The sequence below is a fragment of the Ips typographus genome, linkage group LG3 (assembly GCF_016097725.1).
Source record: "Ips typographus isolate SLU linkage group LG3, UJ_Ityp_2.0, whole genome shotgun sequence".
Lineage (NCBI taxonomy): Eukaryota > Metazoa > Arthropoda > Insecta > Coleoptera > Curculionidae > Ips > Ips typographus.
The window spans coordinates 10,145,598-10,163,425 of NC_138424.1; the positions used below are offsets into that span (position 1 = coordinate 10,145,598).

At 34.0% G+C, this 17,828-nt stretch overlaps 1 protein-coding gene and 1 long non-coding RNA gene across 4 annotated transcripts in view; one reads left to right on the plus strand and one right to left on the minus strand.

Annotated features, from left to right (window-relative positions):
* Positions 1 to 958: 958 nt before the first annotated feature.
* The window catches only part of LOC145726695 (uncharacterized), a 35,489-nt gene continuing 18,619 nt past the window's right edge, over positions 959 to 17,828 (minus strand). For all 3 annotated transcript variants that reach the window (XM_081975909.1, XM_081975911.1, XM_081975910.1), the window contains exons 2-9: positions 10,839 to 11,020; positions 9,911 to 10,099; positions 7,433 to 7,678; positions 7,186 to 7,381; positions 4,048 to 4,200; positions 3,618 to 3,937; positions 2,613 to 2,819; positions 959 to 1,767 (exon numbers count right to left, since the gene is read on the minus strand). In XM_081975909.1, the coding sequence (XP_081832035.1) occupies positions 1,581 to 1,767; positions 2,613 to 2,819; positions 3,618 to 3,937; positions 4,048 to 4,200; positions 7,186 to 7,381; positions 7,433 to 7,678; positions 9,911 to 10,099; positions 10,839 to 11,020 (1,680 nt within the window). In that variant the 3' untranslated portion in view covers positions 959 to 1,580. The remainder of the gene's footprint in view (positions 1,768 to 2,612; positions 2,820 to 3,617; positions 3,938 to 4,047; positions 4,201 to 7,185; positions 7,382 to 7,432; positions 7,679 to 9,910; positions 10,100 to 10,838; positions 11,021 to 17,828) is intronic.
* LOC145726704 (uncharacterized) lies at positions 9,693 to 10,135 on the plus strand. The gene is made up of 2 exons (XR_014177644.1): positions 9,693 to 9,829; positions 9,887 to 10,135. It is a non-coding gene; the product is annotated as an uncharacterized LOC145726704 (long non-coding RNA).

Here is a 17,828-nt window from a genome sequence, read left to right on the forward strand (position 1 = left end):
CAGGAGAGCAGAAATGTGAAGAAGTAGTTACTCCTAGCATTTGGTTATTCCTGATACTTGCTTCAATCGTCAATTGTCAGGAAAGCTAAATTTACCTCCTACTTCTGTGTTCCTGATAGAAAAACACAATTTTTACAGAAAACCGAGCATGTTATCAGGAGAGCAGAAACGTGAAGTAAAGTTTAGTTACTCTTAGCATTTGCTTATTCCTGATACTTGCTTCATTCGCCAATTGTCAAGAAAGCCAAATTTACCTCCTACTACTTCTGTGTCCCTGATAGAAAAACACAACTTGTACAGAAAACCGAGCATGTTATCAGCAGAGCATAAACGTGAAGTAAAGTTTAGTTACTCCTAGCATTTGCTTATTCCTGATACTTGCTTCATTCGCCAATTGTCAAGAAAGCTAAATTTACCTCCTACTACTTCTGTGTTTCTGATAGAAAAACACAATTTTTACAGAAAATCGAGCATGTTATCAAGAGAGCATAAATGTGAAGAAGTAAAGTTTAGTTACTCCTAGCATTTGGTTATTCCTGATACTTGCTTCATTCGCCAATTGTCAGGAAAGCTAAATTTACCTCCTACTACTTCTGTGTCCCTGATAGAAAAACACAATTTTTACAGAAAATCGAGCATATTATCAGAAGAGTAGATTGTACGCGGGGAGATACATTTTAGTTGCTCCTAATATTTTACGCATTTGCCAATTGTCAAGAAAACTTTTGAAAGTAAATCTTAATTACTCCTAATAATTCTTAATTTTCCTAATAAACAGTAGTGATAGTGTAGTAGTCTTTCACTTTACGTGAATTAATTTGTCTGCTCTCGTAATATACTCACATAATGATATACATAATATACTTTTTTTTGATAATATTGCTAATGAGGTAAGTATATCAGGGATAACTAAAATTTACCTCCTCCTCCGAATTGGGATCATTAAAACACACAAAAGTCCAGAATAAATGATCAGTAATTTATTTTCATTGATGTAGAAAATAAAGTGTACAATAAACTGGTCTAAAAACGCTTACAATTACTTCCAAATGGTCTCAATTACAGCTTAACCTACCTCAACCCTGTATGTACACCCTAAAAAAGTGTACCCAGCGTCTCAAAAAAATGATCAAGACGCCTGGTACAATTTGTTTACACTATTCCACTATACAAATAGTTTCCGTTGGGTGCAGCAACAAAAACTATTTATTTACACACTCAACGATCGATTTTTTTGTATTAAAACTAAAATGGGTTTAAAATAAGCAGTCAAATAAATATTTACAACGAAAAAAATGGCTTGAGTTATGACTTGTTTGAGCAAAAGAAAATCCTTAAATTTGCCCAGTGCAGACTCGTTAAAAATGCATTTTTTCACTTAATTTAAATAATTTGAGCAATGCATTTAGAGTCAAAAAAGGCACAATCTTGTGCACAAGGCTTTAACGTTACCGCAAAAGGCACTGATTCCTCTAATTATATGACAAAAAAGGAAATATCACAATATACATAAAGGCCTTAGGCAACCAAGTAAAAAGGAACTCACTATAAAAACAGGTCTACCAACCTTAGAAACTAGGTTACCTTTTTCTAATACTATTATTTACAATCTCGACGTTGTTGGCATTATTGAAGAACCCTAAAGTCTTCAATGTGGAACTCACCCTATGAATTAGAGGTTCCTTAAACTTCCAGATTGTTGTGTCCATGACTGAAGTTTTCCTGAATTCTTCGCAGGTTTTTTTCAGAGTTTTTACACAGTCAGCCCTGGAAATAGTAGAAAAGTTATGCTTCTGCGTATACTGTAAAAATCAAATTAAATTGTGATGACGTATTATTGACTCACAATTTTTAACAGTCTCCCAAATTTTAATCAAAAAAATTACCACACAAAGAAATGAGTTACATTTTCGTGTAATGTTTAAAAAACATTTTAAATTTACTGTCATAAATAGTTTTATAAAAACAAATCTCAAACAATTTGGAACATGTCCTAATTGATATTAAAACTTTAACTTCCTGTATCTCGAAAACGAAGCATTTAAAACAGCATTTTTAAACAGCAGAGAACTTTTATCAGAACGTCCTAGTTTTCTGGACAAAATTTGCGTTGTTGCAACTACTTTGCCAATTTAAGTCAATTTGCGTTATTTATTCTCTAGTTCTGTCGCTCATATCTTGCAATGTTACCATTTTAAGCATAATTTTGACAGAACTGTGAAAATGCAGTTTTTAGTATTGTATGAGAAGTTCACATGTGCGGCATTTGTGTGTATAGTTTGTGATTGGTCAGAAAAAGCAGCTTGCAGCTGACTGCTTTTTCTTGACCAATCAGAAACTACAGACAATGCTGTGGTTTACGCAAATACTGCACATATGGACTTTCCATTACCCATTTTCATGTTTTGGTGCCAGAATTTGTCATGTTGCAATTTGGAAATTTTCTATAGTCAAAATGCGTGGTATTGCTATTTCAAGACTGGTTTGCTAATTTTAGCCAATTGTGTACAATAGTCTTTTTCTACACTGTACCAACACTACAGTTTTTCTTCTTCTGACGTTCTGACGTTATCCTAGTTTACTTTGATCTTTTGTATAGAAGATAGACTTACCTATAGTGCTGTAGCTGCGCATCAGTGGTCTCAATGGGGTACGACGTGCATCCACTACCAAGACAGCTTAATGGAAAGTGGTTGTGCAGTGTCAAGACTTTTTCCGTATTGTGGAAGCATTTGACATACTGTCCTGGTTTGGTAAAGTTTTTGGTTCTGTAGACGTGCTGCAGCATGTGCATGTATCTCGGTATTTCTTTAAACCACCTACAATAAGATTAAATCACACATTTGGTCATATGAACAAAATGCTTTTACTTTAAATATACAGGGTGTACAACAAATCAAACTGTAACAGTACAGTAGTATTCTAAACATTTTTGGTCTCTTGCAAAAAATGTTCGTAACTTTAACCGTTTCCGGGACATTCCACTTTTCTCTGAAAATTTTGTACAACATTTTTAACATTCCGTATTTCCGCCATTGTTGTTGTTTCAGCGACCGTAAAAAACTCAAAATGTTTGTCTTAAACTGCTCTTTCACCTTCCGTAAACCGCACAACAATTGAACTTATACAGGCTGTATAAGAAACAAAAATAAAAGGTGTTGAATTTGAAAGTAACGTTCTGCCAGTATTGATCATATTTCCCTCGTTCTCAGTATCTGAAACTAGTGTAAACCCAGTTTCTTAAGTGCAAAAAAGCATTCTGAACATTACACATCTTCCAAAATTTTCGTAACTGTTTCCGAGATATTCGACTTTTTTTAAAAAATGGTATTAAAAATTATCTCGGTTATTTTTTGAATTTAGGAAACGTAATAAAATGTTTGTCTTAAACTGCTCTTTAATTATTAATTATAGATTAAACGTATACAGGGTGTTCAAAAACAAATGTTGTTCGATTTGAAACTAGCATTCTACCAGTACTCTTGAAACCAACGTTAGGTACAAAAAAGCATTCTGAACATTTATGGCAAAATTTACGCAACTCTAACCATTTCCGAGATATTCGACTCTATTTTTTGTTAATTATGTATTGTACTTTAATAATTTAATCAACTTACCCATGATCGTGGATTAAATCATCCAGGAAATAAACATTCCGTACATTATACGAAGCCCTTTCTTCACTGTTGATTTTCCGTGCTTTCGGCAACACTTTGTCCATCAATTCTTTCCAAGTGGAGCCCTCTAAAGGCATTATCACTTCATCAATATCCAGAAGAGCAATGTACTTGTACTTGTACATGTTTTTGTAGAAACAATCGTTGTAGGGTATCAGCTCGTTTTGTCGTTTGTGGTTAGTTTTCTTGGAGAGGAAGTAATGTTGGAGAGCGGGGGCGTTGGGGAGGATTCCCGCCAACGTTATTGGAGTCACATGAACCTGGAAGAATTTTGAGTTTATTGTTTCCAACATAATTAGAACAAGATAAAGTAAAATAACAAAACTACTATGAGAGTTGATTTAAATTTTATTTCTAAATAGATTATTACCTTGCCTTCCCTCTGATAGTGGTCTAATACTTTAGTTATGTTAGGGTGGACTTGTAATTGGTACATGAAGATTTTGTCAGCTCCCAAAAGGTTGAGAAGCTCAATCCATTCCACAAGCCTCACTGATAGGTCCTCGTGTAAGAAGTCCAGCCCCTAAAAAATTTTTGGATGAGTCACAGGTTTACTAATTAAGTTTTAGGGATAAAATTGTAAATGTAAACACAAACTTGCCTGTTCTAAGTTTCTTGACATTTTGAACTTAAGTGAGTTTTTAGCTAACTCAAAACTCCATGAAAGACTTTCTCAGAGCTTCTAATTTGACCCACCCTTAATGTTTTGCTTGCTTTTAGTTAAAATGCTTGTATATTAACTTATTGCAAACATATCACAACTCCCTTTCATAGCATTTTAAAAGTTTTTAAATGTATTGTTGTGGTGTTTTGCCAAAGAAGCTTTTGAAAGATTTATTCAAGCTTTCAGTTGATGTACTGGTTTAAGACCTTTGTATGCACAGTTTTTAAGAGGCCTCAAAGTAGCTTTTTATCATCATTTCTGTACTTTAGGCGTTATCTACATCTTCAGTTGGTTTACAGATTTGTGTGACTTTAGTTTACAGTTTTCTTACAATTCTGTATAAGTTTTAAGTGCCCAATTTTTGCAACACCACACAATACCTTCAAAGTGCTTTTATGTAAGTTTTTAAAAATATTCTTGATATAGGTATGTTTTTTCATTTAGACAATTTTTTTTAATGATTGATCCAGGTTTTTAGCTGTTTCGACATTTTCAAAGGTTTCTAGTTCTCCCATTAAAACCTTCAAACGCCAGCAGTAACGTTTCCAAAAGCCCAAGAGCTTTACATAGCTATTGAAGTTGAGCAAAGTCTTCTTTCTAACATGATTCTATCAAGTTGCGCATAACAAAAAAGTAACACATCATTTTAGATCAAAAAATAAACTAAGTAGTAGTAAAGTAAATATACCTGAATCTTTATAAGCAATCTTGATTTGAATACGAGTTTGAGTTTCAAAAATATATAGGTATTTTGGTAATTCACTTTACCTGTTTTACTATTTTTTCAGGTAGGATTTAGACATTTTCCACTCATAAAAAACTTTGGTATAATCAAACATCATCGTTTCTCATACCAGCTTGTTTAAGTGTTTCACCTTTCTGTTTCAACCAACTAATATAATACAATCAAAAGGGGGAATTCTGTAACTAATCGCTACTTCCACAGTAAATTTCAATTTTGTATAGAAAAGGGGTTCTTTCAGTCAAACATTGTGCTAATATCAGCATTTAGGGGTTGTTCCTACATTGGATCGTCAAGGTAGTTTAATTATAGATGGATTAAAAGTTCCGATATTGTGATCATGTGTGGAATAGGGTTAGAATAGTTCAGCCCTTGTTTGTAATGTCGAAATAGTTAGATTACATGATTAAGATAATATTTAATGCTTTGAACAAATTTCCACACTAGCATGTTGGTTAAATGTTCAAATGAGTACCAGAGTACCAGGATATTGAAATCTAAATCTATATAAGCTACAGTTGAAACCAAATAGAAGCTGTTCTATTCTGATTGCAACTATACAGCTTCATTTAGTTCAGCTTCTGCTCAACTGAATAGGAATACAATTTTTAGATAGAGTGGAAATGACAATTTTGAAGAAGACCCTAAGAATTTGCCATTTGTTCCTCCTTAATATCTCATTATAGAAAGTTAACTTATTAATGCAACATGATCCTTTTCAATTTGTCCTTTTGGTGTAAAATAAAATCCCATTACTGTTTTCACTTTTTTCTTTGCTCAAAACATCATTTTCTCAAACTTTGTATACTTACACCATTTGCATTTTATCCTGAGAGCTTAGTCAACAAGTTCAAGTATTCTTAAAAAAAACTTTGAATTTGAATAATGGAAACTACAATTAATATTTGAAAGTATGTTGCTTGTGAATTGTGCCAAAATACTAACAACAGATGGTGTATATGTTTTATCTACTTCTAGCATGATGAATCATTACATAGCTCATCTTGAGTTAGGTAATGAGCGATTTTATCAGTTTAGTGCGATAATAATTGAGTGACCACCACACTAGTAAAATAGTTATCAACAATATCAAAATATTCATGTAAGTCCCTAAAACTTATTTTCATATTTTGCTATTAGATTTGTGGTTTGATATAACCTTTCGTTTCTAGTTAACATCCTTGCAAATCTGTAAAGCTTTGATCACTTTACTAACACTTTTTTTATTTGTATTTTGTTCTGTATTTTTGCTTTTATATCAAGACTTTTCATAGACTCAAATAAAAAGTGGGATTAAAAACTTGCTTGACTTAAATTGCCAGAATTACTTTTGGCCATTTTAAAGGTGTCAGAGACGTCTAAATGCTACTGAGAACCTTCTAAAAAGTGTGCTAGAGTCTTCTATAAGTATCATAAACCTTCCCATAACTATTTTAAATTGCCAGAGGCCTCTAGGACCATTTTGAAAGTGTCAGAGCTCTCTAGATAGTATTGCAAACCTTCTAGAAATAACCAGAAGCCTCTACCAAGTGTTCTAAACTTTTAAAGTTGTTTAATTGTTGGTATATTACATTGATTGGTTGGACGGTCATATACTATATAATTTATTGTAGCTCCTGGCTTAAGTTATAATTTAAAGCTATGATCATTTTAGCAATCAATCCATATCACTGTTAATCATCGACATGCGTTTTTTGTTGGTGATTATGACGCAACAGAAGAAGTCACTGAACAGACTATAGAATATTGAATGTATAGCATAACCTGAATTGGTGTCAGGTGACTTTTTAATTAATCAGGTAAAAACACTGTGCATTTATTGCTGCTCTAAACAGCAAAATCTATTTTCAGTTTATTGGTCCACTAACAAAAAAAACACCGCAGATTATAAATAAAAACTGCTCCAAGCCAGTTAAATGCCATTTACTTTTGGCTTGATATCAAAGAAGTTTTTTTCCATAAACAGCTTTTGATTAACACCAGGTGAAGGACACCACACCTTAAAAACCACATAATTGCAACCGATCAAAATAAATCTTTGTCTGATACAACTGGTTGAACCGCTCTTTTTAAATGATAAGATTACTTAAAAAAACAGTTACCTTAACACAGACTGCAAAATCCTTTTTCTTAGATGGCGCATCGTAGATCACCCTAACGTTATTAGTAGCATTATCACAAGGTTTTTCGACTAGAGAAATCGACTGTGGCACTTTCGAATTGTACGCCTGAGGGATGACGCAGGCGATCAAATAGGGCTGGAAGATGCCCTGCTTATAATTACCCCATTTTTTATACCTAAAAAAAAATTGGTTGTTGTTTGGTTGCGAATTTATACGATGTGCTTACCAAACGTATTTATACTCGAAACTTTTGGTTATCACAGGCTCCTTTTTACCGTCAAACCAGAACTGACAGTGGGTTATCACAGTCGGCTCGATACGGTCGATCATCCCTAAAACGCGCACCGTTGGCCCTAAACGGTTGTTTTTCCGTTTATCCAGATAAGCGCCGAATAAGTGGAAAGTCCCGTTGGATGTGTGCAAGGTTTGCCAGTAGTTGTTGTTGAATTCGATGTCCAAAATACTTGGAAATCTGTAAAAAAATAAAATCAATATAAGCATTGAGTAGAGTTAAAAGAGTTTTGATATATTTCATAATCACCCTTAATCTTTTGACGAATAATATTTGTTAATTACACGATATTCTTATAAGAATATATATATTATAAAATATTATATTTGAAAGTGGAAAGCATCCATCCATACTCATTACACATTTTCCTACTATTCTTCTGATTTTTCAAATAAGAAAGCAAGAAGAGATAATGTGATGCTTCAACCACTTGTAAACAATATACAAAAGAAGAAGGAGTACCACCTATTCCACCCAAAAAAATAGAAATGAGCTTCTGAAACCTGCATATGTTCATACAGTTACAACATTTAACACATAACGAATCAATCCTCTTTTCTCAGTTTACAATTATTAATCTACTAAGTAGTTTCTACCTATTTTACCATGTAGGTCATGTTGTCTAGCTCCTTCTACAGCTTCCCATCAGATCAAAAGATTTCTCGTTTTATTTCTAATTGTGTTCTCAATTAGCAGTTGAGTCAGCTCTTGCTGTTTTCTTAATTTATCTTTTTTCTAACTGACTTATGGTATTAATAAAATCGCGAGTTCTTTGCTAAGCCCTCCGATGTTTTGCCGGGCACGGCTGCCAGCGATTTCTGCTGCAGGACCCTCGTACCATCGAGAGTGGAATGGGCAGAACGGGCTGATGACCTACTCCGAGCAGATATCTGCTGGTTTACGGACGGCTTTCTGTGCCAAGGTGGGGGTCTGTCTGACTGAGGGACTGGGACAAACACCGACGGTCCTGCAGGCTGAACTCTACTCCATCAAGATCTGCTCTAGGGAGATGATGAATAAAAACCCCCCTACGGAAATCGATAAAAATCTTCACAGACAGTGAGCCCGCTGTTCGTGTCCTCTCTTCAGGTCGCTTTGTGTCAAAGGCGGTCCTGGGCTGTCATGAAGTCCTTAACACTCTTGGAAGATCCAACAGCGTTACCCTGATGTGGATTCCGGGTCACTCCGACTTCACAGGGAATGCCAAAGCCGACGAACTGGCTAAGCTAGGTTCGGAGGCGGCCTACATCGGCCCAGAACCGGCACTTGGAATGGCGCACGGTGAAGCAAAGAAAAGCATCACGGAGTGGTGTTATCAGGAACACTCCGACCTATGGCTGAGAACTACAAGGTTGGCTCACTCCAAGGAGTTTATTAGGGGGCCCTCTAAGAACAGGACCAATAATCTCCTGCCACTCAGCAGACTACACCTGAGTGCAGTGACGGCGCTGTACACCGGTCACTATCATCTAAGGACTCACATGCACCGGATAGGCCTGGCGGAAGACGCCGAATGCCGCTGGTGTATGGAAGAGGAAGAACCTCTGGCCAACTCCACTCCAGGTCTTCCATATTTGAACGGGCGGATGTACGCCCAGGAGACCTGGACAGCCTCTCATCCAGAGCAGTTATTCGGTTCCTCAGGGAGTCGAGTATTCTGGATGAGCTTTAACTTATGTGTGAGCCACAATAGACTTGCGGTCGCGGTGGAGGGCAGAATATGTCCACTCACGCTACATAACTATCAACTAACTATATTTTCTACTTTCGTAAGCAGAAAGTCAGCTTCTTTATTTTCTGTGCTGTTTTGATAACCTTTCTTCCCACAAAGAATGATTTTTATTCACTTAGGCACTCCAAGATGAACCTAACTTTGTCAGGTAAAAGTAACTAAATAGCCTTCCCAATTGTCACACCAAGGCGACAAATAGTAGCAGAGATACAATAAATGTTCGTCGTCAAGCTGTTTCCACGTTGCTGACTTGCTAGAACCACACTTTGCCTACCTCTAAGCAATTTTGCTAAAATTAGCTTTACACAAAATGTCTGTATAATAATTGTTTAGTTGTGACAAATAAAGAAGCAAAAGTCACATTCAAAAACGTCACCCCATTTTATTTTGACTTTTAATGCAATTATTCAGAAAATTTTGCTAAGTAGTAAAAAATAAATTTCCTCTCTCTAATTGCTCCACATCAAAGTCTAAAAGTTGTAAATGCAAAACACACATTCCCCCAAATTAAAATTGCTTGTTGTGCATTGTTACGTATTTACCTACTTAAAACCTATTATCGTTGATAGTAAACTAGTCGCAATTGGTCTGATTAATTTGTAATTGTTTACCGTTCTATTGTTGCTAGTAAAGCGAGCAAATAACATGCGTTTTAGGTCAGCAGAATCAACAAAAATTACCGTGCACAGCTGTTGTTCATCCCCATTGGCTGGTTCTTGTGCTCGTTCCAATAAACTATGGGCAGATTCGGCAATCGTTCTTGTATATCTTTGATAAGGCTCTCCTCAGACAGGGAGGGACTTTTGTCCACTGATGGTTCCATATCTGTTGCTTCTGTCGTCGAATCATGTCTTGTTAGTGTATCCAGTCTGAAAAATAATCAATAAACTAGTACTAATCAGAAAGTAGTCACTTTCATTTACACCAATCCAATTCAGTAAACACACGAGCATATTTGGCGTACGTAACTTTTTCTTTACCTTGATCTATTAATATGCGCAAATCAACCTGACATAATGGTGTTAATTAGTAGATGGGATTTCCGGTTGATAATTTGGTGACATGGTAATACCGATCATATGCTTTATCATTACATATGCTTTTAATTTGTTTTCAAGATGAAGCATTTATTCGACATGAGTGAAAAATGACTCGTAAACCTTGAAATAACAGTTTATCTGACCGTTGAGAATAACTAGGTAGGTCAGACAAAATCCTTTACATATTTGAAAAGGGATGGAGAAATAAAACTGTCTCTACGGTGCAATAGTGGAAATTGAGTTACATGGCAAAAGCTATTTATATTTATCCTGGAAATCTAAACTACACTTCAAGGGGTTATTCCACAACCTTTGAAACCATTTTATGGGGTTAATTTTCAATTTTTCTGTGTTAGTTGTGTGGTTATTGCAAATCCAATCGTTTAGTTTCAGACTGATTTTTTCTTCTCTGGTTTCCTCTTAATTTACTATGTTTTTTACTCTTTAAGATTTGAACACATTTCAGCCACCATACTAGACAAGTGACAGAATCAGTGTATTATTTTCGATTCTCACGTACGTTATGGGACACCTAGTATTAATTCATATTTTTTCGATGTTACCTTACCTTTTTTGAAGGAGGTATCGACTATTCAAGTGTGGCATAGGAACATCAAGTTTGATTGACCTGAACTGCAATGCAGTGTAGATGATTAAGGCCCAAATAGCACCCAAGGTGATGACTTTGGTAATGAACCTCCCACCTCGGTTACCCTGTAGCAGCATCTTGGTGGAGGGACCGAGGGGGGCCTGCAACAGAAAAAACAAATTACAAATCAATAAACAAGGTAAATCAAAGTTTAACGAACTTCATTAAGTCGGGCGACATTTTGTAAGAAGAGTTACGGTAACTGCGGTATAATTGTTATGAAAAACTGTGAAAGTGAAATGTGGTTAAGGAAGGTCGCTGACGGTTAATCTCTTAAAAATAATAGTTTATCAGTATTGGACCAGTGACCAGTACTAAGGGTTATCACCACATTATGGAAATTCATAAATCTTATTTGTTTTCAGTTACATTTAAATTAATGAATAATTCTGGTGAGTATATCCGGTGAATAGACAGAGTACCTATATCATGAGGAGCTGTATTTTTTCCAGAATAATCGCATCAAACTAATTTATCCGATAAGATCATTAACTCTACTAGACTTAATCTGACTTAGACGGGTATTTATCAGTGAAGTAAAGAGTTAGTCAAACAATAACAGCGTATACGTCATTTTTATTGCCATTGTATAAATCAACCCATATAATCTTTATAGCCCCTCTCCAAGCAAAAATTCCACGGGGAACTAACAAAAGCCGAGTTATTCGAAACGTCGTCTGGCGACTGGAAATGCGGGATCTGAATTATTTATGAGATAGCACAAATTGTGACCTTAATAAAAAATTTATTTAAACTCCACGCCCATTGGGAATTACTATTGTAACAGATTAATGTTGTCGTTTTAATCTAGCGTTTAGTGGGCGGAAAATGTAATTATACAGGATGGAATTGTAAAAAGCAAACTTCTGAAGAAAACTGTGTATCAAGATCAATTGGGACATGTCTAGATTTGATACATTAAATACTTCTCTACTCAAGAATCGATACTTTTGTATACATATTAAAAAAACATGTAGAAACATTTTATTTTATTTATTTCCTTTTTTCACGTAAAATGTTGCTCTGAAGTTTGTGTAAGACCCCGAAAGTCAACCGTAAACTGAAAATTTGTCGGTATATTTACAGGACACTCTGTATGTTGAATACAACTCAAAATGGTTAATTCGAGGTATTATGAGGCACTTTTCCATTATTACGAAGCATTGTGAGATGTTACGAGGCATTTTGAGATATTTATAAGGCATTTGAGAGTATTTTGAGGCATTGTCTGTATATTTCAGAATGTAGTGTATCAATATAACAAAATTGAATGAAAATTGAACAAACAGCATAGGCACATGTAATTATTATGGTAAAACCTTTGTTACATGATATTGAGTTGAAACAATATTCATTACAAATTATTATAATAATTTACCAATTTTTCAACATTTAAACTACATTTTTAAGGTCACGTGACTGGTATTGACAGGTGTCAACTGGCTTTTACAGTGATGTAAGCTCAAAATTGTATTATTTACGTCACGTAACGTGTATTTTACAATTTCAGCTTTTACAACTGTCTAAATTAAATTTAACAAATGATGAACATTTAAATTACATTTTAAAGTCACGTGACTGTTTTTGATAGGTGTCAGTTGGCTTGGACAGTGTTGCAAGCTCTAAAATGGCATAATCAAAGTCACGTGATATGTCTCTTGCAATTTCAGCATTTACAACGGTCTAAATTTTATTTACCAAATTTTTAAATTTTAAACCACATTTTAAAGATCACGTGACTAATTTTGACAGATATCAACTAGCCTTTACAGTGTTGCAAGAACATGCAGAATTGCATTTTCAACGTCACGTAACGTTTTCCAATTTAAGTTTTTACAACTGTTAACTGGCCTTTACAATATTGCAAGCTCAAAAATTGAATTATCAAGTCACGTGACCTAGTTCTTACTATTTTTTACTACTGTCTAAATTTAAATTATTAATTTTTCAACAGTTTCTTTTAAATGATAAGTGTCTTCATAAGACACGTGCTAACTTGGTTACTATGACAGTTAGAAGATTCGTGCAAACGTCAAAATATAAACCGTAATTTCAGGCAACCGTACAAAAAATATATTTCTAAGGTCTTTATAATATTTCTAAGGTCTTTTGACCTTAGAAAATCAATTTGAAGCTTTCGGCACAAAGTCAAATCAAGTGTCAAAAATTTTGTAAAACCTTTACGTTTCACCTAACCTAACCCAAAAACTGTCACGTGACCTTTAAAAAAAATGAATTTTAAGCTTTTGGGTCTTTAAAATTTGGTCATTTTTATTGAATCATTAATCTTTATCGACATTTTGACAATAGTCAAAAGTCATGTACAAATTGTAAAAGCAGACATGCTACTTAATCTAACCTAAAAACGTGTCACGTGACCATAAAAAATTAATTTCAAGGGTGTATTTCATCAAAATTTATCATTATCTCAATACGGGGACTTATAACAAAATTTAAGAATGCCACAAATAATGTGTAAACATTTGAAGGTAACCTGAGGCAGTTTAAATAATTTAAAGGCATTTTGATGTATTTCAAGGCAGTTTAAGGCATTTTAGGCAGTTTTAAGGCATTATCACTATAAGGCATTTTGAGCAATAATAGAAGCATTGTGAGGTATTTTAAAGGCATTTCAAGGTATTTTGTATGCAAAAAGGCATTTTGATGTACACAAAATTATCGGCGGTCTACCCCTCGTGGTTAATAGAGTAGATTTTTTTTAGAAAATCTTATAGATAATCCTATAGCTGTGAATTATAAAACAACCCAATCACAGGCAATTTGAATGAAATAGACCAATTACAGCCATTTTCTCGGCGTGCCTTGGGTGACAAGCTGACAGCTGACATTTTCAACGTTTTTTATGTGTCAAAACTAGTATGTAAACATGGAAGTATCAAAAATATTAATATGAACTTTGGTATGTAATTCCAATTAGTCGTAGGAAAATAAATTTTGAATCTCCCCTGATTTGTTATAGGTATGTCATTACCTCCTGTATAAACCGGTTAATTGATAATAATTTAATAAATAACTGTAAAATGTTTCTTTATTAAAGGAAATCACATTTATTTGCTCACCAGTTCAGATTATTTATCTGATGTGTTCTAACAATCTCACCAACTTTATCTGGGACAATAAGGAAAAACAATAATTATTTAAAGTGGATTCCTCAAATTACCGTCTAAAATAAGTGCCTGAAACCACTTAAAATCTTCCTTTAGATGATATTTTTCTCAAATTTTTTGTCCAGGAATATGGTTTCAAGTGTTTTTATTAGATAGTTTAATAGACATAATATTAATGATTTTATTCCAGTTTTCCAGAGCAAATAAAAGCAAATAGCTACGTAGTATACGGTGATAGTAATTAATTACCTAATTCTTACACATTGACGTCACAAACACTGTCTTGTCAAGTATTGACTAAAACACCCGTTAGTTTGTCAGTCTACAAATAAACTTAATAGACTTGTTTTCAACCTAAAATAGTGTATTTTCAAATTACTTACTCAATTTACAGTCCATAATGCACCGTTAAGTCTATTATATTATATTATATGGTTGTTAACCCAAAGGTCAATGTGCAACTTGAGCTATTACCTAACTTAATAATTGAATACATTCACTACTGAATAAAAGCTTCCTAATATAATTTTTTTGAAAGTAAATGCAAAACCACTTTAGTTTAGTGTGCTTTTACTTCAGGTAAATGAAAAAGCAAAATATGTTTAAAATCCATTAACCAAATTAGTTGTGTTATCTAATATCTGCTGTCCTAGAAGGTGTTGGAAGAAAATTTTGAGGCTTTATTTCTTAATAACGTCAAAAGTATCATTTAAACTTGCAGCATATGCATATAAAAAATAAAAACGTATAAAGCCTTCTAGAGATAGTTTACCTTGACTTGGAAGCCAAGCTATGAAGAAGAAACTTTAGGACATACAATCTTTTAGAAGTATTGGGGCAAATTTTAGCTTTAAAAAAATTATGCAAAATGTGAAAACTCATACTGTAAAAGCTACCAATTATTTTGTAGTAACTCTATTTTTAACTACAATGGTTTTACTATTTAGTTTTGTTAGAAAGAACATTTCCTTCATTTATTGAAGAAAGATGTGAAAATCAGGTTATGTTTACTATAAACCTGTTTCACAATTTACGTGGGATAGTCCAGTCAAAGAATTTCCCTGCTTCTTTTTATATGTTTGTTTAAACTGGAATGTGGAACAAGTATATTTATACAAAATGAGTGTGGATAACATCCAAAATGACTTCAATCACTGCGGGCAGTATGAATAATCATACATCGTCGTTACAGTGCAGACTTTGGTACTAGTGAACTTGATCTAAAAATACGCCATTAGATCTACTTCTCTGAGATTAACCGCAGACGGTTTATTAACTAATACACCCAGAGGCTATATTCTCGAATCTCGGAATTTAGGACGTCCTGTCGTCTGATATCCGCTTTCACGCTGTAATTGATATGTGTTCCAAACAATATAACGATTATAATTATTATTTAACGGTTATTTCATAGGTAATTGGATTTTTTATTCATCGGCAACTTTGGCCCTGAATTAGCTCATTAAATTCCATCACTGACCAAAATGGTTTCTTGCCCAGTTTTTCGGTTGGCGATGGTAAAATTGCATCATGTGGGCAACCTTATTAAAATGCCACATGTTTAATGTAAAAATGATCCAATTTAAATCGACAATTTCAAGATCAACCAGGTTTGCCTCCACTCAAATTCTTTGGCGCAACCAGATTCAGTTTCTCGCAAAATTCACCAATAAATTACAATATTCAAGAACAAAATTTATATTTCAGTGAAAACATTATCTTCGGCTTAAAGGTTAAATTCTTAGTTGGTAAAGGTTGATTCGCTCGCTTCGTTTAGCTTTCTTCTTGAGGCAATTAGCATTTCAGGTTTAAATTTCACCCATTTCAAGTTTTTATGTTTTACAATTTATTTATGACAATACCTTTGATAATTACTGTTTAAGGAATTCGAATTGTTATTTTCTTTAGGGTTAAGCTGTAGGTAAAGGAGGATATATTTAAACTTCTTCCTTTTAGATTATGTAAGCTTAAATTTACCATGCCTTAGATTGTGATGGAGAATTGGACGGAAATCTGAACCCACATCTTGAACCGTCCAACTTTAAGCCGAGCTTGGTTTTAACTGTGACAGTACAGGTAAAAAAGTCACAGTCTGAATACTACCACAACCATTCAATCTGGTTCAATAATGAATGATATACAGAGGGATTAGTCATCTTGATCTGGAAAATTATGACTTTTTTTTCCAGATTTATCAAAAATAATAATCAAATGGAATGGATGGTAATTATCGTCGTTTTTTATGTCGATTATTCCGAAGGGTAAACCACTGGGGCATTATAGTGTACAAACTGTAGGAATTAGTGGGCATTACTTGGGAATTGGCAACATTACTAAGAATAAGTAGGCATTACTAGGCATTAAATTAGTATTATTAATAAAATTCATAAGATCTAAATTATATTATCATCACATCTACCATTGAAACATAAACATAAATAAAGTTTGGTAACTTCAATGAAATCCGTTGGAAAACAACGAAAAATAATGAATTTTGCAATTTTACTTTCAAAAATTTTGACTGTCTCTAGCGACAAAACCGTACAACTAATCAATCAACTTTCAAAAATGCACCAAAAAAGTCATGAAAAAATGAGTCATCTTTGACGCCCTCTAGTGGCCAAACCGTCCAACCTATTAACCCCAATTGGGGTTTTTCAGAAAGCTCATTTCATTGGCTATCCATTGACGTATAAAACTCTACTAAAAGTAGTGTAATTAAGAGACTTTTTTAGGATTAAACAAAAAGATACCCCAAAAAAATTGGTCAACGTTGACGCCTTCTCGCGGGCAAACGGCTAACCAATTAATTTTTATACGTCAATGGAAAGCTCTATATATACAAAGGATATACAAAGTGCTACAAATACATGTGTGTTATTTACGGTTTAGTGACAGGATGCACCACAAACATTTTTTTGACTGGTTAAAGGCTAATTTGACTATAGAAAAATAGGAAAACAAAGTAACGTGACTTACTAGATTTACCACGACGTAATGCTTGGAAATTTTTTGAAAAACTGTATTTGCCAATGACAATTTTCGTAAGGGTCAAATTTGCCTGAAACACCGCCACTATCCTAATGGGTTTTGCGCGATAGATTGGCCAGTTAGTGCAAGCGAAAATCGACCTTAATGATTGTATTTCTACAGTTTTGCTACTACCCCAGATTTGGCAATCATTGTGCTAGGTTTGTGCCAAATATCAGGGCCGTATCTGCCCGATTTAAAAAAAATCCTTAAAAGATATTAGAGCCGTTACAGTCAAGGAAAACATTTAGTTAGCTTTGGAGACCTCTGGCGGCCAAACGAAGCAACCTATCAACACAGGCGGCCATATTTATTTGAAAGCCCATTTTATTTTCTATCCATTGACATATAAAAGTCTATACAAAGTGTTGTGTGTGACAATAAAGACAGTTTTGACTAAATTTGACAACTACTACTTTAACCTTCATTAATTCGGTTATTTTGACAGTTACAGGGTGGTTCAATCTATCAATTTAAAAAGTAATTTTTTTAAATAAGTGGCCTAATACAAGCTTCTTTAATTTTGAACAAAGAATCAAACAGCATTATAGGAATGTGTTTCGTTTGAAAAACTAGACTTTCTTGTCTTTTTTAGAACTGATTTTTTGACCACACTGTATTATATATTTTGACGTTTTTCTGCACCCATTCCTAGAACAAACCTTGTCTAACAAGACAAAACACAAAAACCAAGAAAAAAACCTTTCCTGATATGTAAAAATTAAAAATGTTTTGGATACCGAAAATATCA